The sequence below is a fragment of the Prionailurus bengalensis genome, chromosome B4 (assembly GCF_016509475.1).
Source record: "Prionailurus bengalensis isolate Pbe53 chromosome B4, Fcat_Pben_1.1_paternal_pri, whole genome shotgun sequence".
In the NCBI taxonomy this organism is placed as follows: Eukaryota; Metazoa; Chordata; class Mammalia; order Carnivora; family Felidae; genus Prionailurus; species Prionailurus bengalensis.
The window spans coordinates 59,936,850-59,964,772 of NC_057358.1; the positions used below are offsets into that span (position 1 = coordinate 59,936,850).

General features: G+C 35.4%; 2 protein-coding genes across 7 annotated transcripts in view; one reads left to right on the plus strand and one right to left on the minus strand.

Moving 5' to 3' along the window:
• Positions 1–184: 184 nt before the first annotated feature.
• Positions 185–26,621, minus strand: INTS13 (integrator complex subunit 13). 3 transcript variants are annotated; one of them, XM_043561435.1, is made up of 17 exons: positions 26,057–26,621; positions 24,863–25,098; positions 22,864–22,938; positions 19,058–19,260; positions 18,611–18,691; positions 17,787–17,877; positions 16,212–16,340; positions 14,727–14,811; positions 12,149–12,238; positions 11,629–11,718; positions 10,371–10,549; positions 9,098–9,268; positions 8,702–8,856; positions 8,128–8,358; positions 6,213–6,352; positions 1,204–1,339; positions 185–435 (listed from the first exon to the last, which is right to left on the minus strand). In XM_043561435.1, the coding sequence occupies exons 2-17, from the start codon at positions 25,085–25,087 to the stop codon at positions 396–398; spliced, it is 2,121 nt and encodes a 706-aa protein (XP_043417370.1). In that variant the 5' UTR covers positions 25,088–25,098; positions 26,057–26,621; the 3' UTR covers positions 185–395. The 3 variants fall into 3 exon arrangements, with proteins under 3 accessions (XP_043417370.1, XP_043417369.1, XP_043417371.1); XM_043561434.1 differs by having other exon boundaries at positions 11,629–11,736; positions 26,057–26,614; XM_043561436.1 differs by lacking the exon at positions 11,629–11,718 and having other exon boundaries at positions 26,057–26,377.
• Positions 26,622–26,835: 214 nt separating this feature from the next.
• Positions 26,836–27,923, plus strand: part of FGFR1OP2 (FGFR1 oncogene partner 2) — a 35,151-nt gene continuing 34,063 nt past the window's right edge. For 2 of the 4 annotated variants that reach the window (XM_043561440.1, XM_043561442.1), the window contains exon 1: positions 26,836–26,944. The gene's annotated coding sequence lies outside the window, so the exon portion shown is untranslated. Of the gene's footprint in view, positions 27,019–27,923 lie in introns of all 4 variants that reach the window. The other 2 variants (XM_043561439.1, XM_043561441.1) reach the window with 1 other exon arrangement.

Sequence of the window (27,923 nt, forward strand, 5' to 3'; positions counted from 1 at the left end):
AAATCCTGATAATTTTAATTTCTAAAAATCGTTAGTCATTAAATCAACTCTTTTCTAAAAGAATACTCCAATATTTTACATTTCAGAAATTTTAATAGTTTTTATTTGGCAAAGAGAAGCCTAAGAATTTTTTAAAAAACATTTCCAGAGGGAACATTGTTTACCATAAAATAAATTTGTGTGATTTGGGAGGACAAATTTCAAATGTATATTTTTGATATATGTGCCAATTTTACAATTAATACAAAAAAGATAAAGTCAGTTGAAATATTTTAAAAATGTAAAAACCAGTCCAGGCAACTATAACTATACAATCTTGCTGTAAAAGTACTTATATCAAATTCTGCCCAAAATATGTATGCAATATAGTAAATTTTAGTTCCTCAAGTCATTCTTCACTGCCGGCTGGCTTTGCCATTTTCTGTTGTCTCCATTCTGAAAAACAGAAGAGAAAAATGAGTTGCTAAAATAAAACATTCAATAATTGCCCATATTTTTTCTCCAACTTTCACACAAAATTAAACTGTTTATATATTCACAGGACAAAAGAACATCCGTCCTTTAGAAAAGGACTACAGTTAGGATTCTTCTGCTACTCTTACGTTCCTGGTTCCACAGACGGATGCGCACTGAAGCTTAGAGGAAGTAAGTCCCCTTCCCAAGGTTTCATTTCAAAGGCTACTTTTTTCATGATACCTCCTCAAACTTAAAGCTAAGGAAAAAAACCTCTACCATTTAGTCAAAAATTTACTTCCTTTTCCCCTATTCTAGTAAAGAAACTCCTTTACCAATACATTTTCAAGAGGTCTTCCAAAAAGGATATTAAAATAATCAGACTTGAGACTTGTTCAATTAAAGTCAATATTCCTAATACTGTATTACTTAACAGGAAAGTTTTTCTCCCCCATTATTTTATACAGGTTCAGTGTTGTATATCAAGTGTTCCCCAATTTTCCCTCTATGATGCTTACTGAGCAATGAAATGCTCTGAGGAATATATATTTTCAAGGTGATGATCAACGTAATCAAGTCTTTTATAAGTACCAAGAACCGAAGGAAGTAGATGTTTTCTCTTTAGAGGTAACACATATCAACTCATTACATTAGTAATAAAAAATTACTGAACACGACAAACAAGCAACGTTTATTACTTTTAACTTAAAGCAATTCACAAAACCAATTTCTACAATAAATAATACAAACCCATTTTCCTCTTTAAGATGTTGATACAATTCAGCTCTGTTATTAACAGAGTTCAAACGTCCAGCAAACTCCTGATGTTTTCTGGAATTGGCAGTATTGATTCTATTACTCCACAGGGATAATAAGGACACTGGCCCTGGTGTTACAGTGTGAAAGAAGAGGAAAAAGGTGTAATAATTCATTACCTCAAAATTTACAAATTAAAAAAAAAATGTATTTGAGAGAGAGAGAGAGAGAGAGAGAGAGAGAGAGAGACAAAGTGTGAGCAGGGGAGGGGCAGAGAGAGAGGGAAACAGAAGGTCTGTAGTGGGCTCTGAACTGTCAGCACAGAGCCCGATGTGGGGCTTGAACCCATGAACCATGAGATCATGACCTGAGCCGAAGTCAGATGCTTAACTGACTGAGCCACTCAGGCGGCCCCCAAATTTACAAATTAAAAAATTTTACCTTTAATTTACCATCGCTAATTTTATATCATTAAAGCAATATAATCTTTTCCTTATTCTAAATGTTTAGGGGTCCCCAAGACCAGCTACTAGTTTGGTGATTTGCTGGAAGGATTCAATTAACTAAGCCAAGTTATAGTCACAACCAAGAATCACTGCAGCAACACAATAAGGATACACAGCCAGATCAGTAAGAGCAAAAGATACACTAAGCAAAGGGCAAAAGAATCCACTTGCAGGCTTTCCATGCTCTCTCCCTAGAGTGAGGGGTAACCCCAAGTGCATACTCCCTCCAGCAGCAAACATGCAGCCATGGATATACAATATTTCTTCCAGGAAAGCCCATTTGAGACTCAGAGTCCTGGGTTTTTATTAAGAACTGGTCACAAATGCATCCTCTGCCAAACTACAATTACCAAAATTCCATACTCCTAGGTGGAAAGTAAGTGTTCACCTCAGATGTAAGACAAAATAACTTCATCATTTAGGGAATGTTTTAAAAGCCAAGTTGTCAGATGCCAAACAAGGGCCAAACTTGCAAGCAGGCTCTGTTAAAGATAACAGCTTCAAGCTTGCTATGTTATCTCTTCAGCACAGTATGAAAAGAGAAAGCACTGGCACAGCTAAAACAATTTTGAAAAGTAGAAAAAAGAAGACTTACTACCTCATTTTAAGATTCTGCTTATAGTGATCATGACAGTATTGTATTGGCAAAACAACAGATACATAGATCAATGGAACATTAAAAAAACAAAAACGGGTGCCTGGGTGGCTCAGTCAGTTAAGCATCTGACTTCAGCTCAGGTTATGATCTCACAGTTCATGAGTTCAAACCCTGCATCGGGCTCTGTGCTGACAGCTCAGAGCCTGGTCCCTGCTTCAGATTCTGTGTCTCCCTCTATCTCTGCCCCTCCTCCTCCTCTCTCTCTCTCTTAAAAATAAATAAAATTAAAACAATTAAAGCAAAAACAGAAATAGACTTCCACTTATCAAATTAATTGATTTCTGATAAAGATACAAAGGCAATTCAATGAAGAAAAAAACAGTCTTTTCAACAAATGCTGCCAGAACAATTGGGACACTGCATACACAAAAAAAGGGAACACTGACTCATATCTTCTACCATATGGAAAAAATAAAAAAATGAACTCAAAATGGTTCATGGCCTAAATGTAAAATCTAAGTACAGAACTTATAAAAGAATATGTAGGAAAAAAACCTCTGTGAGTTTGGGCAATGCAGAGATTTCTTATAGATAACACCAAAAGTACAACCATAAAAAAAGTTTTGATATATTGGACCTCATCAAAATTAGAAACTTCTGTTCTGCAAGTCACTGTTAGAAACACAAACCAGACTAGGAGAAAACATTTGCAAACCACATATCCAACAAAGCATTTATATCCAGAAAAAATAAAGAATTCTCAAAATCTAAGGAAAAAACTCTTAAACAGTCCAATTTAGATATAACTACAATACCTGAATGAACCTTCTAGCAGAAAAATATATACAGATGGAAAATAAACAAATGAAAAAAAGCTTACCATCATCAGTCATAAGGGAAATAGAAATTAAACCCACACTGAAAAACGACTTTATACCTATCAGAGAAGAAAAAAATCCAGCAAGTACTGTTGGGGATACAGAACCACCAGAACTCTCACTAATTTCTGGTGCACAATGATCAGCCAGTTTGGAAAAATGAGATTCTAATAAAGCTAGTCACATACAATGGAATAAAAAAAACTATGGACAAACACACAACACAGATGAATCACAAATGCATTATGCTTTATCAAATAAGTCCACCTCAAAAGGCAGCATACTTTAAGATTTCACTTTAAATGGCATTCTGAAAAAGGCAAGATCATAGGAAGGAAAACACATCAACCATTATGAGGGATTGGGGACAAGGGAAGTATAGGGTGCTTACAAAGGAGCAGTACTAGAGAATCTCTGGGGGTGACAGAACGGTTTTATACCGTGACTGTGGTGCAACTGACATACAACTATATACATTGTCTAAATTCACAGAATTGCACACCAAAAAAAGTTAAAATTACTGCATATACATTTTCCAAAACTGAATGAACAAAAGTACTTTTTATCACTATAAAACTAATACATGTTCATTAGTTAAAATTTAGACAACATATAAAGGAGAAAATAAAATCATCCATAATACCACTGCTCTAACACCTATAAATATTCTAGTTTTTTTTCAATGGCAATCTATATCAATAAAACTATACTTTGGTTTTTCTGCTATTGCATTGTACAAAAAGCTGAACAGATTTTCATCCAATCCAGAAAGCATGTTTGGAATAGCCCAACCTTATATGTAGAGTATGTATCAGGCACAAAATTCACTTTGGACAGTCCTGGGAAGTCATTTTCCAAAACAGATGAAACTGAAGTATATAATAAAAGGCCTGTATAAGCTGCTGCTCAAAAGAGACATGGTTTCTGTTTGAAACCAAGTTGCTTTTCATCTGGGCCACTCTATATAGTGTTTCCAGTGTGTGAAGCACCAGGGAACTATTTAATTTAAAGTGACAAGCAAGTGTATGCGTGGATATGAACTTTTTTTTTTAAACAAAATGGAGATAATGGTATATATGGTTTTGTAGCCTGTTTTTTTTTTCTTTACCTCATTCGTTCATTTATTCATTCAACAAATAATAATTGAACTTCTACTATGGGCCAGGACTGCATTGAATGGTAGTGATATTAAGAGTAAATTTTTAAAAATCCCAGCATTGGGGCACTTGGCTAGCTTTGTTGGTAGAGCATGAGCTTTTTTTTTTTTTTTTTTGAGAGAGAGCTCGTGAGCAGGGGAGGGGCAGACTGAGAGGTAGACACAGAATCCGAAGCAGGCTCCAGGCTCTGAGCTGTCAGCACAGATCCTGACACAGGGCTCAAACCTACGAACCACGAGATTGTGACCTGAGCCAAAGTCAGAAGCTCAACTGACTGAGGCCACCCAGGTACCCCAGTAGAGCATGAGACTTTTGAGCTCGGGGTCATGAGTTCAAACTCCAGGCTGGATATGGAGCCTACTTAAAAAATAAAAAGCCCATCCTTTAAAATGTTTCCAATTAGTAGCTGAGGCAAGATGTCAATAAGCAATGTCAATGCAGGACTCTAAGTGCTACTCCAGTGCAATCCTGGGGTGCAATGGAAGCACCTAACTTAATTGTGAACAGAGATCAAGGAAGTCCTTCCTGAAAAAAGACTTGCTTAAGCTGAAATCTGAATGATACACTGGAATAAAGGGGAAAGAGGGAACATTAGCATTAGCAAGAGGAAACAGTGGGCATTTGTAGCAATAATTATTCTTGGGCTATATAAATTCTGCCCTATGGACACACCATCATTTAGTTATTTTCTTCCTAACAGTGTTTTGGTTGCTTGCAACTTTTTGCCACTAATAAATAATTTCTGGAGTTCTATTTTACAAGCAACATTAATGCATTGTTTAGATTAAACCTAAATCTCTCATCCTAATCAACAGTGGCATATTTTGGCCTATGAAAAATAGAACAATTTATCAAGACATTTATTTACTTTCCAGGAACCCTGGCAAATGCTTGAAAGCAAATATGATAAGATCGCTCTTATCTCTGGCTCCAAAGAAATCAGTGAAAGGAGAATATTTTACATGTATCACTATATATATAGCGTGTGTATATATATACACATACATACATACACACACATACACACACTGTCTGTCTCTCTCTCTCTCTCTCTCTCTCTCTTTCTCTCCCCTCTCTCCCTCCCTCCCTCCCCCCAGAAGGAGTATATAAAAACAAACAAGGCTTCTCTCTAGGATGAAATGCCAATAAGTGCAATATGGCCAGCCCCTGGGTCTTATTGCTTAGGAGAGGCATAGTGGCAAGAAACCAAACAATCCTTTTATCTATTTGCCATTTATCCTAAAAGGCCTAAATCTAGTTTATCTTCAAGACAACTAAAGCCTACAATGATTTCAGGAGCTCCCAAACCCAATTCACAGCTCTGCTACCCAAAATTCCTTCAAGAAGAAATGAAGCATTTCAGTCTATAAATAAGAGATAAAATGAAATGAAAACATTATGAGTTTTTTTTTTACAGTGAAAATATTATTTATAATACCTTTACTGAAACTCACTGATACCACTTTATAGATGGGTAATGTAAGAGCTTTCCTTAAGTTCAGTAAGCAGTTTAGGGAAAAGAAATCTGTCTTCATTAAACCCAGCACACTTAGTATAGAGTCAGGAACATAAATGAATTCAAGTTTACAGAATTAAAATTTCTTAAAACACAGACTTTGTAGTGAAAGTACTTATTTTCCACAGGCTTCATTAATGAAGGTATGACACTACTTTTTCATTAATGTCAAGAAATAAATTCACTGCCTGCATTTTCCAAGGCTGTAAACAGAACCTCCTCAACAACATCCGGGAACAGTTAGTAGCTCTTCCTCATATAGGCAACAACATTAAATGACACCGCAGAAAACAGAACTAAACTGGAAAACTGTTTACAAACACAGCTACCCCCACAGCTCTACCCTACCTTTTGATTTTTCTACTGGTGGAGCTTCATCCATCTCCACAAGGGGCTTTTTGTTTGGAGGTTCTGGGGAATCGGGTGAATCTTTAATGATCTCAGCTTCAGCCAACTCTTCTTTTCCACGTTCCAAGATTCCTTTTAATCTGTTAGAGGGACACACAATAAAATCTAAAGTTTAAATTTTACTGGTTTTATTATTTTTTATGTTTTTTAAATTTTTTAACGTTTATTCATTTTTTTAAGAGACAAGAGAGAGAGCACAAGCAGGGGAGGGACAAGAGAGAGAGGGAGACACAGAATCTGAAGCAGGCTCCAGGCTCTGAACTGTCAGCACAGAACCCAATGCAGGGCTCGAACTCACGAACCACGAGATCATGACCTGAGCTGAAGTCAGATGCTTAACCGACTGAGCCACCCAGACAGATGCTCCATAGTTTAAATTTTTAGAACTCTAAATGGCTCAATAATTAGACTTCGTATATTGCTTTTAGTAAAAGATAGCTGCTCTCACAAAGTAAACCTAGAAACTAATGAAAATACAAATCTCAACCTAAAATCAGGTAAGAGAACTGACTGAATTAAACACAGATTTCCCTTTTCCTTCATCATAATTTAATAATTCAGTAATATAGCTGGCTGTAAAATATGAAAAAAATGGGAGAAAATTTAAGAAGTTAAAATTAAAGAGGTCAGAAATGTGATCTTTGGAAGAAATGTCAGTTTTAATTTTTACAAATATGGACAAAATACTCTTTCAAATTACAGATAAGATTAAAAAATGTACTATTTGTGCCCTAATTTATGTGCTGTGGAAATGTATTTACATTCCACAAATTAAGAACTTAACTCCAAGCTCATTTTGAGTTTCATCAGAGAACAGAAACACTTTCAACATATATAAAGATTGGTGGTGTCTGAAAGAGAATATTTCCCCCCACTCTTCTTAAAGTGAGCTGATTCTGTTTCAGAAGTTCAGTAGCCCTCAGAAAGAAATGAACTTCTACTGTCAAAGAGAATAAAATGTTCTACTTATTTTTGGATGAAATGATAGGATTTCTAGAATTAGCTTCAAAATATTCCCATGTGGGAGGCATAGCGGTGGTGCTGGTGAGGTGAGTGGTTGTGGACAGATATGAAATGAGATCTGCCATGAACTGTTAAAAATAAATGAGTAGCCATTTGTTCTGTTACTGTATATGTTTGAAATTTTCCACAGTAAACTGTTTTGTTTCTAAGGACCTTACTAACATTGCCATTATAATATTTACCTGGTTTTTTGCTGATTACTGGCAAAGAGGTAGAAGACAAAGCCAGCTGAAATGTTATGATTCTTTCATTTCGAAGACTTTCCTACTTTTTATGATATAACCGTACAAATCACAAACTAAGGAAAGAGTGTATTACTGAGGAAGGGTTTCAGAAGTAAGACTATGTTCTTCCTCTGTGCTCCCAAGGATATCCTGTGCCTATTTTTATAGCAGCTCTTCCACCCTTTGCTGTAACCCATGACCTACATGCCTGTCTCTATCACAACCACTGTACGTTCTTCCAGGGCAAGGATCTAATACCAAATGCCTGACACATCACAGGCACTCAGTATTTATTGAACAAATGAAACCATGTCTTTGATATTCATAACACATAAAGCAAATACTGATATCAAATATGGTATGTTATGATTTGCAGAAGTTCGTTAAAAAATTCAACACTACCTTTGCCCCTAAGAGCAAAAAAACAAAAAAAATCCCTGTAATTCTTAAGCCCAGGATATTTCAGATTTTAAGAATGAAAAAATTACAGTTAGATAATGAAACAAATACACATTAAGTGAACTACTATTACATGAATGTTTGAATGTGCTACGTGCAGCATGTGATGTGCCAAAAGGCACCACGGTCCTACATTATCAACAAGTCACCTCTCCGAATCTTGCCAAGATTTCTCCTGTTCATAATCTTTCACTGCTTTCTCTGATTTGTCCTCTTTGTCCTCTCTCTTTCTTCCTCGTTTCTTTCGTTCTTCTTCTTCTGGGGGTTTGCTTCTACATGCCATCAGACATTCCAACACTCTTTGATGTTTCTCTGAGTTGTTGATATGAGCTCTGACAAGGGTTTCTAACTCATTCCACATGATACGGTACTGTTCATCTCTGAAGTAAATATTGAAAATGACGTTTTTAGAAATACTCTTTAAATAATATTAAAGTATCACTTGCTACTGGTAAAATAAAGTAAAAGGAATCATTAAACACAGACTCTTTCTTCTTAGACAGTGGTGTAATTCTAAGTTATAATGTACCCGATTCTGCTATTTTAGATTTTATATCATTTCATCTCAATCACATACATATGAACACTTATGTATACACACACACACACACACACACACATATACCTTCAATCATATAAATTACAATATGAAATAAGTTAGCTTAAAAAACAGTCTGCATCAAGTAAATGTGATATATAGAGAAAGCAAGGGAAAAAAGCTACCTTTTAGGCCCTTTTCCTCTCGTACCAACTGTGGAAATAGGTAGAGGATCATTTTTTCTTTCCATATCAACTAAGTTGTATATTGTTTTTTGACAGTTTAACACATCTTCTTCTGTCAAAGATTCTTTCACAATAACACTGGCTAATGGAACTACCTGTTAGAATTTTTTTAAGAAATAAAAAGAAAATCTGTCTTGAAAAACAAATATCAAAGCATCTAGGGAGAACTTCAATTGATTTTAAACATCACCATACTGAGATAACCTATATTCATCATTTCAATTTTCTATTTAACTGTAGCAAACTCATATATTTCATTCTTTGCTTGAGAAATGATTATCTGTAAAAAACATAGAACTAATCAAAAAGAAAGGTTGAAAACTATTTAATACTTACCGCTTGCATGTTAAAAATGGTGGTTTGTGAAATAATCATAGGCCAGTAACGGGTGTGTTTTTCTAACTGATCTTTTGCTCGTTCCAAAGGGATCTCAAGACTTCCATCGATTTTATATCTGGGGTCTAGAAAAGGAGTTAATCTGTTTTCCCTCATAAATTCACCAAAATCCTAATGATAACCAAATAAAATAAAATTAGAAACTATTTTCTAATGTTTCAGTATGGATTACATGTAATAGTCTGTTGCCCTGATGACTTCTCTCCTGTGATATGCAACAAAGTATTTTCTCTAACAGTTCCCTTACTAATTCTCCCCATCTTTTTGAACATGAAGTCTATCAGCCTTTATTACAATGGAGATGGAAGAAAGGCTCAAACATCAATGCATTCATGGTTCTTTCTACTTTTTAAAAACCAAGAACACTCATTTTTCTTCACTTCTATAATTTAACTCTTTTATATCATCTACAGATAAAGGAAGAAGTTAATCATCTTAGAATACCAATGCTTATTTAAAAATTACCTTGACATAACATCAAAATGTTAACAGTGGTTATCTATGAATGATGGAATTATAGGTAATTTACAGCTATTGTTTTTGATTAAAAAAAGATATCTATATTCTCTAAATTTTCTGCAAAGAATACTTATTTTCTCCTTATTAAAAAGATATAAAAATAATAAAGAAAAGCCTAATCAAAAATAATTACCTATAGTCTGTAACACTTCTGTGATTTACCAAGTACATTCCTATATATCAATCACATTTAATTTCCACCACCACCTCAAAGTAGACAACCATAAAGTACTAAATATATAAAAGAGGAGGGGAACTGAAAAATTAAAATGAGAACAGGATTTCTACCCAAAATAGACACAATTTCTTTGTATATATCTTTAAATAACAAAAATTCAGTATTATTTCAAAGTAGCAATCCAAACATTGAACCATTTTTATTTGCCATTAAGTTACTACAAGGTAAACTTCCACCTGAAATATTCAAGTCAATTTCCATTCTTTCCTATAATTCCAGGTGTCAATGCTACCCATATACTTCTCGATATACACTGAATACATAATGAAGACCACATAGTGATAAATAGTTCTTTTGAGCAAGTATTGCCGGAAAGTCACCTAATTAAAATAATAAGTCATGAACTTCTCCAAACCCCATTTTGTCACAGAGCTTAGCATGTAATAAGCATTTAATAAATATTTGCTGAATGGTGGCAGGCTCAAAACATAAAATTTATAAGTATTAGAATCTTACTGTGATCCGGTAGTCTGTAACTCTGCCTCCACATCCCTCACTAATTGAAGGTGGATCTTCTAGAATGGATCGAGAACTGCTAAGGACATGCAAAAAAATCTCTCCTCCATGGCTACTAAGCATATGACTAATGACTTTGGAACCTGACTTTCGTGGTTGCTCCAATAAAACAGAACGACCTGTCAAAAGCAAGATTACTCTATCAGTGATGAAGCTCATATAGGCTGTTATTTTTTTCCTCATTATTTATGTCTAGATTTTTCATTTTATTTATTAAACCTCATATTTTAAGCAGCATAGCTAATTCAGTATATCTGCATTTCAAGTCCTAAAAGTCTGAATTCTAGCCTTAGCTTTCTCTTGGTCACTCAAAGCTTACATAGTTGTACAGTTTTCCAAAGTAAGTATAGTGGTCTCTGGTACAATGTTTGGTTACATTCTTTATACATTACAAGTACATACAATCTTTCTCCTGGACATCAAGAAGAACAGTGAGACAACTGCTGGATAACTCTCTAGCTATCAAAGCTACACAACATTTGGGGGAGAAAGCAAAGTCTCAATGTACTTGCACAATACCTCCTTATCAGCACAGTTACCATAACTACTTTCTATTTCACATGACCAAAGGTTATTTAATCTACACGTTACACAGTCTTAAAATCAAATTTTGCTTAAATTTGACCCATCACATCAGTGGTTTCAAACCTAGTCAATCAGAAGAATCAACTGGAGAAGCTATTAAGAATTTAAATTTAGTAAATGGACTCCAATTTTTTTTTTTTTTTAATTTTCACACAAGGAAACCACAGACTTAAGAGTCATATAGGTAAGAATCATATGGCATAATACTGAAAATGCAATGTTTATTTATGATTAAGGTACAGTGTGCAAAAAGAGGTCTATATATACTTTGCAATTTAAAATTTAACAGGCCAGGGTAAATAGTCTGTATTATTCTACCAAAAAAATCAACTTAGACTCTAACAGCCAAATTTTAAAATTAAAAATACTTAAAAATATTTAAATAAAACTTTTTATGACAATATGGAAAACATAAAGTTATCTTATTTTTTTAAAACATTAATAAAATTGCTAAAGGGGTATTTACAATTAGGTAACTTTAGAAGAGTTTTCGAAGATAAAACAGTTTTAGGTTATCTTAAAAGAGCTTTCCAGAGTACAGATTTTCACATATCCTTACTAATAACTTCACTTGTAATATTTTCAGCCCAAACAATTAAATGTTGAAAATTACCATTTAGAAGAAAATTAGTAAGGCAGGAGGAAGGTCTGCTATTTACGTCTACAGGTGAAATTCGATAAGCGCCAGTGCAATAGTGTAATTCTGAAATGGGAGAAAACACTGATTTGAAAGAATATAAAGGAATTATTTCCACAATTAAAAGAGGGGGAAAATGTTCGTTGAGCCCCTAAAACAATGAAAAACATAAATTCAAAAATAAACTAATGATCCCTACATATACCCACTTTTAGAACCTCTTGATTTAACCTTTCCTTTTTCTTTTTTCCTTTCTTTTCTTCTTTTTTTAAGTTTATTTTGAGAGAGAGAGAGAGAGAGACCATGAGTTAGGGAGGGAAAGAGAGCAAGGGGAGACAGAGAATCCCAAGCAGGCTCCGCACTGCCAGTGCAGAGTCCAATGAGGGGCTCGAACTCACAAACCGTGAAACCACGACCTGAGCCGAAACCAAGAGTTGGACACTTCACCAACTGTGTCACCCAGGCACCCCTATTTCAATTTCCTTAAAATACCTACCAATGTTATTTGTCCTGGGTGTGCACCACTTTAATGTTATCGTTTCTTTAAACGAGCCTTCCCTACTGCTGCCACCTATGTGAGTATCACCTTTAAAAATAAGCCAGAGAGACATTACAAAATAGATCACAAACTTCAAATCATTTACTTAAGTAAGACTTCCAAAACAGTTTAAACTCTATAGGAGAAAACACCTCTGGGAGAACATCAATTCTATAAAGTATCCTAGAATAATACCAAAAGGAGTTTAGATATTTGCTCTGATTAAAACAAATATTCAATTATCTTCAAATTTCTCATTAATCATTTCAGTCACTGCACTGAAAGTCAACAGCAAAAATTTTTGTTTATTTTAATAATATACAACTGTTCTCCTCTGACACCATGAAATCATAATATGGTCAAATACTCAAAGAAAGTGTCAGGAATCTAAAATGAACTGAATCCTAATGAATTTATGAGGAGAACCATAAAATGAGGGATCTAGAAAATAAATATAAAAAGATGTAACAATGGGCATGTTTTGCCTCAATGGAGTCTATAGTAAAACAGAGTGAACAGATGTTAAGAAAATAATAATGAATAAGTGAGGACTATAAAGTTGACAAGAAGGAGATGTGTACAGTACCATGAGCATCTATACACAGAGATCTGACCTAATCTACGACACCAGGAAAGGTTTCTCTGAGAAGTGAAAAAACTAGTTTCAGTTGTCAAAGGATAAGGAGAAATTAAAGAAATGAAGGAAAGAACATTTGAGCAAGGAAAAAACAGCAAATGTCAAGATACTGTGACAGGAAGGAGCATGAAGTTTCTGGCCTATGCACTGAAACAGGAGTACGTTGTGAGAGGAAAATGGAAAGGAGGACAGGCCAGGCAATGCAGGGACTGGTAAGACATTTAAACAGTTGGGTCTTTATCCAAAGGGTAACAAAAACAATAAAGGGTTTTAAGCTAAGGGAACATGGTCAGGATTAGCATTCTGAAAGCTATTCTAGCTCACAGGTCAAGAGGAGACACACCATTTTAAGGGGCTACTAAGGAATAGTAGATAAGAAAATAATAGGCTGGATCAGGGAGATGGTAACGGCAGTAGAGATGCAGTTGTATGAATGTATTTGGGAGACACTTAATAGGTAAAATCAAGAAAATGTGATGATGGCCTAGATATGAAGAATGATACAGAGATGTCTCAAAGATGACTGAGGTTTCTGCCTTAAACAACTGGGTAGACAATAGGGCCATTCACTAAGAGAGGGGACAGTAGAAGACCAGTTCGGGGGGCAGGCTCCTAAGTTGTTCTGGGAATGTTGAGAGGGAATGTTGAGAGTTGTTCTGGGAATGTCTCTGCCGGAGAGACACCTAACAGATATAATTAGGTAGTAGAGGATATAGGTCTACAGTTTACAGAAGCTATCTGAGCTAAAGCGTAAGCCTACTCATCCAAGTCCAGCTCTAATGTCATCTCTGTAAAGCTTGCCTAAGTCACGGAGGCATAATCACATGCAACCCTCGTGATCCCACAGCACCCTATTCATAGTGCTACTACAGCATTTACAAATGGTTCTCTTGTGTCACATAGACAACATGTCAATTACTATCTTAGAGAAATATTTTGTGTCACAAAGGATATTCTTAACATTTTTTTGTTTTAAAATATTTTAAAAGTTGGTATTAACTCAGTTCGTGATATAATTTCCACACACCATATTTTCAAAAACAAGTTCTTTACATTCCTTTGTTAAACATTAATACATCTGTTTATCTTAATAGTTTTTTTCACATTACAAATTTGTATTAGATTAATTTCAAGATTTCTTATACACTGAACAAATGTTACGACTGGTTGATGGATACTAACTTCAAAAAAGATGTATAAAACATTATCAAAGTTAACCATTTAATTCTCTGATAGCATCAACTTACAGAGAAAACATCAGAAAGGATTTAATCAAATGTCAAAACTTAAAGGCAATTTCACTGAATTTTTTAGGAATGGATGGATTATTAGTTCATCTAATCCAGCATCTTTATTTTATTAAAGTGTGCAAACTCAAGTCTAGAAACATACAGATCTTGCTAGCTGGTGGCAAAGCTTTAGCTAAAACTCTGATCTACTAACTCCAGAGCCTTCTCCCAAGTTATGCTAATAGAGTTGCAGAAATCATGATATTGGTGATGAGACCTACTGACTCGAATAATTTTTAGAAGAAAACAACAAATTTAGATTTCAGAACAACTGATCTTTATCAGTTGGCAAGAAAGTTGGAACTCTATCACTCTTTCAAGTCAGTTCTTGTTCCTCTTGCTTTCCCAAGGTGATTTGCTTGCAAAAGAGAAACTATGACATGACTGTACCGGCTATCTCAGTATTTGTTCCAGGAGGCTAGTGTTTCCCAAAGTAAATTCTACAGAACACTAGTTCCATGGCCATTAGTAGACAGTATTGTGGAATCAGTGTGGAAAGAGGTGGACTACAGCCAATCAGGTCTGTTTACTGACAAACTTCTGAAAGTTGTTAGTATGCTTTCATAGGTTAGATCTTACAGAATAAAACTTTTCAATGTCCTTTTCTTACCACTTTTCAGGAAATCCACATGTGCATCTTTGTGATGAAGTAGTTCCACATCATAATTGGCAGATGTATTAGCATGTTGTTCTTCCTTAAAGTAAAATTTAAAATAATTTAGTTTTATTTTCAAAATAATGAAGTTATTATTCACTTTGCTTTTTGCTTAAAGTGAGATAAAATACACCCAACAATAATTAGCTATAATATTGGGACAGTTTGCTCAGTAATCTATTTAAAGATGCAATAATTTTCCAACGCAATATGAACTCTATAAAACTACTAGCTATATAGAAGTAATAAAGTATTTAATGATTTTTCTTACATCAGAATTAACATAAATGACTCTTCCAGAATTTTAGAGTTTTTTTTTTCTCTAAATGCATTGTCTTGCCAATACATTTTATAAATACAACTGAAGTAGCTTATACAAACTCAAAGTGAAATAGTTGTTTAAAGGAGGAAATAGCATCTTTAAATACCTACGGGACATTAGCAACACCAGTTATATAAAATAGTAAATACAGACTAATAAACAAGTTTAGTAACTTGTTTTCACTAAATAGTAAATAAGAACTTCAATAACATCAGTTTACAGGGAAAAGACAAAGATTGAAGAAAGGGTCACACCAGTCGCACACAAATATGATCAAATTTAAAAAACAAGGTATCTGTCACCCTCAGAGTATTTTTCTTGTACCTCATGAAATTACACATATTAAAATACATAACGCTATTTTACTTGATAATTTCTGCATCCAAACCGTTCTATTAGATAAGGCTACAATTTCTATTAAAGAGCCAGCCATTTTATAAGGAGGTAATTAATAATGAATAGATTATACTTCTCATGAAATTCAGTGTTCATCATATGGTGGCAAAACAATGAAATTGGACTTAAAACTGTGCTTGTCCTAGACAACTTAATGATGACATAATGGAAATAAACAGGTACCAACAGATTCCTAAGAAAACCCATTAGTAAAATCATAAAACTTACATCTTTGGTTTTTCAGCTAGAGTATAATAAACTTTTTAAAAACTATGAGCTATTTTTTCTATAGTCAGGCCTATTAGTTACAAACACCTTCATACTAGATGAGCAAGAACAAAAATACAGGAAATAAAAGATCCACTAGAATGCACAAAGTAAAATCTAATAACATAACCATCAGGAAAAGAATCACAGAAAAAATAATCATTTAAGATAGAGATTGTATTTTGATGAAAATAATGAGAACATAATTAAAAACAAAAAGCTGATATATAGTACTCTTACGAGAAAGAAAACTACAGAATTTTGTTCTGTGATCCTTTTTGTTGCTTTTCACTATGTACTGACCTGGTCAAAGACACTGAATGTGGGCTAGCAAAACAGAAAATATGATATGGGGAGAAAAAGTTAAGGTCCAATCAAAATAAATAATACATGTCAAACAAATATTTAAAAAGCATACCAGAACTTTCAAAATAGCAAGAAAAAGTACTGCCTACCTTCATTGGAATATTTGTAATAGTAGTTGAAGCCAAGTCAAAATGTTGCTGTACCAAAATATTTAACTTGGTAGCAAGATGCCGTCCTGCACGAACACTATGAACTTCACTGGTTAAAACAGGGGATAACTACCAAAAAAAATATATACATATATATATACATATATAAATATATGTATATATATATGAAAAAAAAAAAAACCAACGTTAATACATTGTGACCTGGTGTCAAATATTTTACTTCAGTCTATAAATATTAAATATTTTTAGTTTTTGGAATTTGGAACAAGTAAAAAAGCCCATAAATTAACTATGATTATTATTTTAGCAAGAAATGTTCATGTATTTATTCATTCAACAGACAGGTACTAAGCAGACCTTACTACATTGTATGCCAGAAACTACATGAGCTATTAGAGGATACAGCAGTAAACAGGCAAAGTCCTTTTCCTCTTGACACTCAGAGTGCAAGTCTTCGATTCAAATATTTATTTTAACTTACAATTTTTACTTATATTTATCTATATGCAAAATGGATTTGAAATGGCCCACAGAAATACTGTAGTAAATAAGTAATTTTATGGAGAGGAAAAACACCTGCAGATAAAACTGCTTATTATAAAGAATACGGGAACTGCCACAAACATTTCATCACGAATAAATGCGATCAGGCAGCCAAAAGTTACTTTATGGCAAGATAAAGTGTATGTACACATATATCTTATATATAATTTGTATATACTACCTATCATACTTATTATAACATCTGTCACAAATAAATGTTTAGTTATTACAAAGAAAGCCAACATACTGCCATGTTATCGAAAGAGGCAGAAAAAAGTTAACAGAAAAGGGGTTTACACTGGAAACCACCTAAAAACACAATGAAAGAGCTAAAGACCTAAAAATACCAGTTAACTACAAAACATTCAGACTAAGGTAATACTTCACCTGTTTATATTAACTAAGGCTAAGAGAAAAAACAGAACGTAAGAACATACATATTTAATTATATAAATATACACACCTATATTTCTAAACACAGACCACTGATGGGAGAATACTACATGATGCAAATCCATTTGAAAATCAACAGACCCATTTTTTCCTTTAAAATTGTTCAAATTTATTTAAAAAGTAAAAGCAAGATTAAAAGTTAGCTTTAGCTTTTTATCCTCTGGATAAGTAAAATTAATTTGTTATTAGAGTCTATTTTTGTTAAGAAGTGTATTACTCCTCTAATGAGGAAAAAAAGATTTTTATACAATAAAAAGTTATTAAAGCAAATGAAATCCATTACAGTAATTGAAATTTTAGCATCAATACACACTATGTATGGTTTTGCAACACATTTAATTAAACTTCAATAGGCAAGCAAAACAGAAAACACTTTAAAATCTACAATTATAACATGAAGAACCCAACTAGGTGTTTTGCCACAGAGATGGCTTTGCGAACTCTAAATATCTTCTTGGCAGAAAATGTTGGCAATGTGATTATTTTTATGCTAACCCTTCTCAGCATTTATTATTAATAAATGACAATGATCTTTTCTTCCATTACTTCTGCACTTACCTCCTTTTTAGGACGATCAGACACAAGGCTGTCTTCACCAACTGCGTAAGTATGGATCAAGACCAGTTCACACTTCTGAATCTGCATGAGACTTAAAGAGAAACTTTTCACTTAGAATCTAAAAACCCATAGTATGTAAAGAAACCAGGTAGGTAGACTATTAAGAGTTTAATATACTAAAACAGTGCATCTCTATAATCAGATACTACTGTTAACTAACACAAAAGCTAAATATTTAGAAAAACTGTTTAATTGCTGTACTTGTATGGACATTTAGTAAATATATGAATTTAATTCAAATGCACATATGATACTTTCTTGTATGTTTGAAAAACAGAATAAAGGAAAATGTCCTATAATCAGGAAAATTTTCCATACTACCACAGATAAAATGAATATATTACACATTTGCTTCCCTTTTTTTTTTTTACTAATGATTCTTAAGGACAAAATCAGGCAATCCTAACCATTACCTATAAATGGTTATTTCTAAGAACATAGGATTTTCAATGCTAGAAGTCTTTTATTTTGAAAATGTTTTTAATTTTTGAAAAATTTTTATTTTGAAACTTCCAAACCTACAGAAAAGCTAAAGGAAAAGTACTATGCAATGAATACCCATACACCCTTAACCTAGATTCATTAACTGTTAGCTATTTTTGTTTTCCCTACATAAATATCAAATAAACATTTTTTGACTACCTAGTAGAGCCAGTAGAGAATTAAAGGGAATACTACCAATTACTATTGAAATTATTGGAGTAATTATAATGAAATACATGACTATAAAATGGAATATGTATTTCACTTATGATTATACTCACTGATCTGAATTTGCAGCAAGCTTGTTATGCTCGTGAATTGTTTCCTGGACACAGTCCTCAAGCATTCGCACATGACTATCACTATGGCATAAAAAAGAACAAACTTAAATAAACAGTAAGAGAAAAAATTAAACACACTATTTAGCTGTAGTATCTTGTTATAGGCACTTAAAATTACTTCAGTGAGGACGGTCTTCAGTATGCTCATTCACAATACCAAACAGCCAGCTGAAAAACTAGTGAGAAAAAGTCAGATTAACCCATATGATGACAATCTAAGCAGCTTTCACTGAAATGACTATTTAAGAACTGGATAAATACAGCTTCAGTATTAGACCACCTGAGATATGCTTAACCGCTAACATGCTGTCCTGTTTTTTTAAGTAAAAACTGCAACAAGACATTAAAATTCCCTCAGTGAAAGAATTACTGTGATTAATGTCTCACCTTTTTGCATTAGTAATGCAAATTATTCGTCCTCTATTTCCAACACGTTCTGCATTTTCCATTAGTAGAGTACGAGCCTCATGTTGGTATTCTGTAATTTTACACAGGGTTTCCACTGCTGCAACGAGACCATGCAGAATGCTGCAGCATTCTGGATCTGCTCGTGGATTAGGAGGCCCAACAGCAGCTAATGCTGCCATTAGCTAAGTAAAAGGGAAAATAATTATGTTGACAAGAGTATGTACAAGTCAGACAAAGACATCACAGGAAAACTACAGACCAGCGTACCTTAAAAATATGGACACAAATATCCTCAACAAATACTAGCAAACCAAATCCAGCAACATATGAAAAGAATTATACACCATGACAAAGTGGGACTTATCCCAGGAATGCAAAGTTGACTTAACATCCAAAAATTAATTAATGTCAATACCAACACAATTTTTAAAAATCACACGGTCATCTCCATAAACACAGAAAAAGCATTTCATAAAATCCAAGACCCTTTTATGATGAAAATACTCAACAAACTACAAATAGAAGGAAACTCCTCAAGCAGAAAATAGCATCTAAGAAAACCTACAGATAACACCATGCTTCATAGTAAAGCCTGTACATGTTCTCTCTAAGATTAGGAACAGAAGAAGGATGTCCACTCTCATCACTTCTATTTCACACTGTATTGATGGGTCTAGCCAGGGCAATTAAGAAAAAGAAATAGAAGGAGCCAGAAGTAAAATTATCTCTATATCACAGATGACGTGATGTTGTATGTAGAAAGTCAAATGGAATCCACTAAAAAACTATTAGAAATAATAAGTCCAGCAAGTTGCAGGATACATGATCAATACACAAACACAAATTGTATTGCTACACACTTGCAATGGACAATCCAAAAATAAAGGAAACAATTCTAATAGCATCAAAAAAATAAAATACTTTGGAATAAAATCAACAAAAGAAATGCAAATTTTATACTCTTGAGAACTACAAAACATCACTGAAAGAAATTAAAGATCTAAATGATATAAAACATCCCATGTTCATGAGTTGGAAGACATAATATTGTTAAAATTGCAACATTACTCAAACTGAACTACAGATTAAACATAATCTGTGTCACAATCCCAGCCGACTGCTTTGTAGAAATGGACAAGGTGGTTCTAAAATTCATATGGAATTGCAAGGGACTGAAAATGACCGAAACAATCTTGAAAAGGAACAAAATGGAAGGACTTTGCTTTGTATATGCATAAAGACACTCTGGAATGAGCCATGAAAAACTAATAGTGGTGGAGATAAATAGTGATGTGCTAGTAAATCAGTTCCCCAAAGTGTGGGGAAAGCCCTAATCTGTAGTGTTTGCCAGTATCTATGGTTACATAAAATACCCCCACCATGGGAGATGTCAAGATTCACCGAATGCAAAGTTGGTGTAAGCAGGGTCCAGCACACTCATTGAGACAGGGGATGAGTTGGAAAGTTTTCCCGTTTACTAACACAAACATGTATGTGGAAGTGTACATATGTACATGTGTATGTATGTAAATTTTACTTCTAAACTATATAGGTATTACCTATTCATAATAAGTAACCAGAAAAGAAAGAAAAAAGACTGTGTATAAACGACTATACAAAGTCTCTGGTACATAGGAGTAGCTCAATAAAAAGTAGCTTTATAGGGGAGGGATTCTGTGGTCCTGAAGAAAGTAGCAGAAAGCAAGTTTAACTTTTAAGGTCAGACAGAGATGGGTTAAAACTCTGGCTCTGCCTTTTAATGCTGTGTGACCCTGGTCAATTCCTCCTAACCTAAAAGTGAAAATAGTAATATAACCTGTCCCACATTAGTATAATACTTGCAAACTTGATTTAATTTAGCCAAAAAAATCAGACCCAAACTCCTGAAATCTGACAATTTTTGGTGATAAAGTTTAAGATGTGTAGGATAGAGTTATGTGCTATAACAGAAAGAGCCCTGGACCCAGGTATAGAAGTCAAACAACATATAGCCCCTGTGGGCTCCATTCCTTCACCTGCACAATGAAGGAGTCGAAGCAAAAGACATCTAAAATCCTTCTAGCCCCCAAATTTGTCTTTGATCTCTTCCACTTGTTACTCATGATTGTTGACAATAACTAGGGAAAGGTGTGACATGGATAACCAAAGCTAAACATTAAATGTGTTAACACAGGCAAGCTTATATATAATTTATACAACATGTCAATTATTTCATATAATCTTAAACACCAGTGAGCTGCTATACAGTTGCCTTCCGAACTAGACTGGAGTTTCCCCTTCTGTTCACGACTTAAAAACAATCAGTGTGATACAATGTGCCTTCACATTCAGAAAGCAGAGAGAAGTAGCAATTCTCTTATCATTGGTATATGTTCCATTATGAGATGCACAACTTTTACTGCACTGCAGAGGTGAAGTAAGGAAAACCTATGCCAATTTGTACTGATTTTTTTTTCATACACGACAGAGAGACTTCAAGCTTCTTTCACAGTACCTCTTGAAAGAAGTAAAGCAAAACACATGCCATTTCAAAAAGAAAATGCAAGGAGAATGTACAAAATCCTTAATATTACTTTTTCAAGTTAAAAAAAAAAAAAGAATAAAGAACATTCTAGAGTGATATAAATGCAAAGCCAAACCAATAAAAGCCTGCTGCTTGAGTGAGTTACCTCAAAAGAATAAAGGGTTAGATATGTTTACATACATGATGATACTAATCACAACATTTTAAGACCAAACACTGGGATAAACACATTTTCTTTAAAAATGTTCCGCTTAAAACACATTTACAACATGGGATTATCTCCACTGAAGACCATCCATTAACAAAGAATTTTAACATGAAATAATTCAAACAATGTATTCAAAAATTTCACTAATGTCTGTCTCTCAGATACATCTTCATCAGTAAAGAAACCAGTAAACTGAAGTCTTCCATCCAACCAACAATAGCAAAGAACATAAGCTACCACAAACCCAATATCCTTAGACAAATAATGTTTAAGAAGCACCAGGCCCATTAAGCGGCCAGCTAAAACTGGAGCAAAAGACTGCTCCAAGAAGTTTTTCAAGACAAAAAAACGAAGCTGTTACATTTCTGATCAAAATATTGGGAAGTTTTGTAGAAACATGAGGAAAAGCAGCAACAGATATACATAAAATTGAGCAATTAAGAAGGAAATGATAAATTGTAAGAATAAACAAAGAGTCACACAAGAAAGGAAATAATATGTAAGACAAATCATTATGTTTCAGACCTTAAACTTATACAGTGCTATATGATACCTCAATAAAACCTAAAAAGAGAGAGAAATGAAATAACCACATATACTACTTAGCTTAGCAGTAACACTTTATATAGATATTATAATGCAAATATGCAATTTTAAATTAACAAAAATTCTGACATAACAACACTGAGAAAATGAAGGAACGGCAGAAGGGAGGTAGAGGGGCATGGGTGGCAGAGAATATAAAAGTTAATTCCTCACTAACAATAATGATAAAAAAATAAAGTTTAAATTGAGAATTCTATCAATAGCAGTAAAAATTTGTTATTTTGAAATATGGAAGTAAATACTAGATGAGTTAGAGTTGAAAGTTTGCTTCTAGGAATTGGGGAAAGACTGGAATGAAGATAGCTGGCTTTACTTTAGTAGTAGTTGTTTTAAAACTATGTGCAAATACTATAGTGATAAAAAAAATCTTTTAAATCATCTTTCAAGAAAGTATTACCACATTCAGATAATTTTCAAAAATGGCCACAGCTCAAAACCTAACCATACCTCCTGCAAATTTTGGTCTTCTTGAGTCCAAGAATTTAAAACATGTGCTCCAGAGTCACTCACAATGAAATTCACCTGATAGATTTCAAAGACAGAATTAGTATTCACATCCAATTCCACTGAAATCACATCATATTTAAAATAATATGCAGTTCCTAGAACTGGTTTGCTGATTCATTCATTCACTTTATAGTTCTAGAATGCCTAGTATCTGCCAGGTGCTATCCTCGGCACTGGGGATTTGGAAATACAGTGAAGAATGAAAGTTGTATCACTCACAATGTGGGGAAAGTCAGGGGTTTGTGGGTAGTGGTAAGACAGAGGGCAGTATGGGAAGAATACAAACAAACAAATGCACAAGATTATTTCAGGGAGTGACAAATGCTATGAAAAAGAAATTGGTTAGATACTTTAGGTTGGGTGGTCTATAGTGGCAATTGGGGGGAATCCAAAATGACCAAAAGAAAACAGCCATCAATAGAGCTGGGGATAGAGAATTCCTGGTACAGAAAACGCAAAGGCCTCAAAAGGATGAAAAGGTCAGAACAGGCAAAGGGGTGGGGGGAAAGCTCAGAGAAATAAGCAGTAGCCATATCACAAAAGGCATTGAAAGTCAAAATAGTGCATTTGGACTTCAATGCAAACCAAAAAAACACTATCACAGAAGATGATAATGCTAGTAAGGATATATTAGAAAATACATAAAATGACGAATGTTCTTTTGGAGGAGGGTGAGATTCTTTCTTTCCTCTGGACTATATCATCTAATCCATGATCTTTTTTCCTACCATCCATGAAATACTAGTTTTGCACCCCTAATAAATGTGATAAGTAGCCTTCTCTCCTAAGCCTTACCTGACAGGGACACTTTACTAGCCACTTCAGTTACATTATCTCATTGAAATCTTACATCATAGGAAGTAGGTGTTATGCTTACATGGGAAGAACCAGACTTGGAGAAATTAAGCAATATGATCAAGGTCACACTGTGGTAGCTGATGAAGCCAGAATTTGAACCAAAGCCTGCACCCTAAATGACTAGTTATCCTCCCTTTCGTATTTTTTTACCCTACATGATGCACAATTTACTGAAGGACTAAAAACAACTTACATTTAATTTGGAATATATCTGAATATATAGATTCTCTATGTTCAGCCTTACTGTTACTGCCCTGCCTGTGCCAGTCTAAGAACTGGCTAGGTCCCAGCCTAGGCTGCTCCAAATGAGACAAAGCAAATCATCCACTTGTGGCTAACCAAATGACTCTCCGAAAATAAAATAGCTGAAATGATGAAACCTGAAGGTAATTTTCATATCTGGAATCTATCAATCTTCAATCTCTCTTCTTGTGGATAAAAACAAATTCCTCTTAGCATTCTTAAGAGCATTTCTTTCTAACAGCCAAATCCTGCAGCAGTTTAGTGTGCATTCACTAACACTATGAGCAGCCAGCCTGTTTAGGTTCAAATTCTGGTTCTGTGTCTAACTAGCTGTGTGACTCAGGACAACTTTCCTGTCTTTACCTCAGTTTCTACATCTCCAACATGGCAATAATAAACACGGCTGATATTCAGATCGTACACACCAACACAATCTGACATTGCCCACAGCCCACATCCTTTCTGCTTAGGCCAGCAATAGCTCTCAATGGTCAGTGCCTGTTCTATTCGGGTTATTATATACTTCGAATATTGTCCCAGTAATTAGAGTAGCTACCTTATAGGACTGTTGTGAGAATTAATGGAATTAATATATATGAAATACTTTGGATATGACTGGTATGTGTAAACGCACCATAACTGTTAGCTGTTACGATGGTTATTGGCCCTAATTAAACATACATAACATATTAACTGCAAAGAAGAGTTCTAAATACCACATTTTTAAAGTAGTAAACAGTTTCAAGTTAAATCTATAGTAAATTCTTATATTAAAAAATGTAACAGGCAGTTAAGTCCATCCCCCCAAATCATGATTTTTCTTGTACTTCACACTCACCAGCTTTTTGAAAGGAAATATATCATACATTATTCTACAATATTCCATGGAAGATTCTACTGAGCAAGTCCACAAGGATTTAGATATGGGGGCCAAAGGGATGATTCCTTGGGTCCTATTCTTCACCAGCATATCAAACTCGACATGCTGTCTGCATGATTCTGCCATGTAAGGGCAGTGATCTACAACAAATACTGTTTTATGAGATTCAGAAAAAATCTTCATTTTGTTTTAACCTGTAAGGGATAAAATATATTAGCCAAATGTCTTATACATGACATTTAATATCCTTAAATTGTTCCTAATTAGTGTCTTTTCCTCAAAAAGATTTGGTAGGGAACATGAATAATCAGTATTCAAAGAAATTTATCCAACAAGATTTAATGAGGTCATGACTAGAAAGTAGCTATCAATTCGAGGGATAAGCTACACCATATTAAGCTGTCACTCTATCAGTCACAGGCAAAATTGCAGTCCATACAAAATTTTGCTTTTTGAATGAACTTAAAATTGTCAGGAAAAAATGCTTACAAATAACTGTGGTCGACTGCCTTCCATAATACCAAACATAACAAATGATAAATCCTCTTCAAATACACTTCTAATGATTCTTCCTAATTGACATCACACACAACCCCCCAAACTAACCCAAGTCAGTAGTTTTGGGCTTCCCTCCAAAAAGTCTTAAGACTTCTGAAAAAGGATGAGGGGAGCCAGAATTAACAGGAAAGGGGAGTGACAGCAAAAGGAAAGCCCCAAATATAAAAAACATCTCCTAAGACAACTGCATATCGGGTCTTCGCATTAGGATAAAGACCCCAAATTCAAACTCTTCCCCCTTAGTATTTGAAACACCATGGTAATTTACCATGTAGAACAGAAAACTTAGTTGCTACCATTCACAGAGCTGGAGAGGAGAAACTTTTAAACTTTTTCTTATAAAAACTCCCTTGCTTCGCTAAATAAAACCTTATACTGAATAGACAATCCACATTCAAAAAGCACATGGTAAGCAAAGTGTTCATCAAACCGAACTGACTTTTTACGATCTAGCTATTTTCTTCTGCTTTCAAACACATTTCCCCTTCATGCAAACTCTTCTTTGAGAAACCTAGTCACATTCTGCTGGAGAGTGGGGGGTGGAAAGTACAAGGTGAGTGAATAGGGAAGACCTCAGGATCGAGGTTTGCTTACTTTCGTGCCTGGTCCTGCAGTGAAAACGAACAGAGGCTATGGACCACAGCCTCTCTGGAAAAGGCTGCTGGCTGGGTGGGGAGGGTCAGCGCACAGTCAGGAGTGTCTAGTACCAAAGACAGGGAACTATGCTTTCCCCGCTCATCTCCTAGCACACCGGTCCTTCCCAGGCTTCCTAAATGCAAGAACGCGCGCGCGTGCGCGTGAACACAAACACTCACACACTCGGACTCGCGCGTGCGCAAAGCCCTCTTCCACAGCCCCGCCAAGCTGCCCTTCCCCCTCGGTGGGCCAGACGCCCAGTTCGCAGAACAGGAAGAGGGCGGAGCCAAGAAAAATATGCCTCCGACGCTCAAGATTTTCTACCGGCTAATTTTCCCAATAACCCACTGGGAAGATTGATCCGGGCGACCATAGAGACTCCACAACAGCGAAGTACCAACCACAGCACCGCCTAAGCCAGCCACGCTCTCTTAAAGCAAGGCCCTCCCACCAGGCCTCCACCCGGCCTCCCTTTCTCGGTTTCTCCACCCAGGCCGGCTTCCCCTGTCAAAACTCGCGACACTTTGCGAGAAGCCAAGCGAAAGCCTGAGTAGATTAATAGGGAGGGACGTAGAAGGGAACCGCCTCCACCTCTCGCGCATGTCTGCAAAGACCCGCAAATAAATCTCTGGCTTTGCCCCCACCGTAACGTGAGGAAGGAAATCTCGCGAGGTTTGGGTCCTCTGAGCGTGCAGGTCCGAGGCGGTCCGCGGAGGTTTACCTCCGGCCAGTGATGGGGCTGAGCTCCGCTGACCCCTCCATCCACATCTCCACTGATGGTCTCTGCTGGGTCCTGAGTCTGCTCGCTGAAGAAGGTGAACAGACGAGCGGAGTCTCTTCCCTTGGGTGCGTAGGTCCCTGTTAGCAGAGGCTTTGAGTCCTAACGCCACTGTTGACGGCTGCGAGGGATTGAGACCAGAGTAAGTGGAATAAATCCAGGGACATGAGCGGGCAAAGGGAGTCGCAAGTTTCCTTCCCCTGGGCCGCTCTGGTGCTTTCCACCTCTTGAACTGCTTGCCCCCTGTCCCTAGCCGCTTCCCTGCGCTGGTTACCCGCTCCTTCCTTTTCCCGGCTTCAGTTGTGAGCTCCTCTTTCCGGGTCTCAGGTGCGGAAAGTTTCTTGAAGCTTTGGCCCTAACCCTGTGTGGACGCATCTTCCGTTTCTTTTTTCTTCCTGCCTAAACCCACCTGGGTGCTGACCATTGAGAGGAGGGAAGAGGGACCCTTTCGGTTTTGAGTTTACCGCTTTGCAGGATATATCATGCCTATAACCATTTCTTGTCTCTTGAAAAACTGCCCTCTCAGAAATACTACTCTTTTCCTGGTTTTCTTCCTTTCCAATGTATCCCATCTCTCATAATGGTACCAGTATCCATCCCTCTGTCCAAACTAGAAACCTTTGTCCCTGATTCTGCATTTCCACTTGCACTGAACTGTATTATTTCTTCCTCCAGAATTATTGCAGTTACCCACCCTCCCCCAGTAGTTTCTCCACCTTCATCCTTCCATACAGTTATTCTGAAATCCGTTTATGTCAGTCCTTAAACTTTGTCAGTAACCATATTGCTGATGGAATTAAGTCTTAATTGTGAGGCATATCATTTAGGGCCTTTTACTATCTATCCCAATTCATTTTATCTTTTTCCTCTCCTCTTACTTCTCCTCCAAATACCTCGATATCCACTCATACTAGAGAACTGTTTTTCCCCAAACATGTCATGCACTTTTCACAACTCTGCCTTTGTGTGTGCTGTACCATCTGTTTAGAATGCTAACTCTTCTTCTCCACCCCATGCCCCACCTGTCAAGACCGAATTCATAGATCC